This window comes from Corvus brachyrhynchos, unplaced genomic scaffold (genome assembly GCF_000691975.1).
Source record: "Corvus brachyrhynchos isolate BGI_N302 unplaced genomic scaffold, ASM69197v1 scaffold47, whole genome shotgun sequence".
Lineage (NCBI taxonomy): Eukaryota > Metazoa > Chordata > Aves > Passeriformes > Corvidae > Corvus > Corvus brachyrhynchos.
In genome coordinates, this window is record NW_008239292.1 from 675,618 (window position 1) to 675,839 (window position 222).

General features: G+C 71.2%; 1 protein-coding gene across 1 annotated transcript in view; it reads right to left on the bottom strand.

Annotated features, from left to right (window-relative positions):
* Positions 1–222, bottom strand: part of CUNH17orf53 (chromosome unknown C17orf53 homolog) — a 12,716-nt gene that overhangs the window by 2,293 nt on the left and 10,201 nt on the right. The window contains exon 4 of the mRNA XM_017740488.1: positions 135–219. Coding sequence (XP_017595977.1) covers positions 135–219 — 85 coding nt within the window. The remainder of the gene's footprint in view (positions 1–134; positions 220–222) is intronic.

Sequence of the window (222 nt, forward strand, 5' to 3'; positions counted from 1 at the left end):
CTCCCCCTCCCCCCCCTCCCCCCCCCCCCATTCCATTCCTATCCCATCCTTATCCCCGTTCCCATGCTGTCCCCATCCCCATCCAATCCCACCCTCATCTCTACCCCGTTCCCACCCCTGTTCCCGTTCCCCACCTGCTGGGGCAGGATCCCGGCGGGCCCCGGGAAGCGCCGGCTCTCCCTGCGTGGGGGGGCTCGGGGGGGTCCCCCGGGGGCTTTGCTG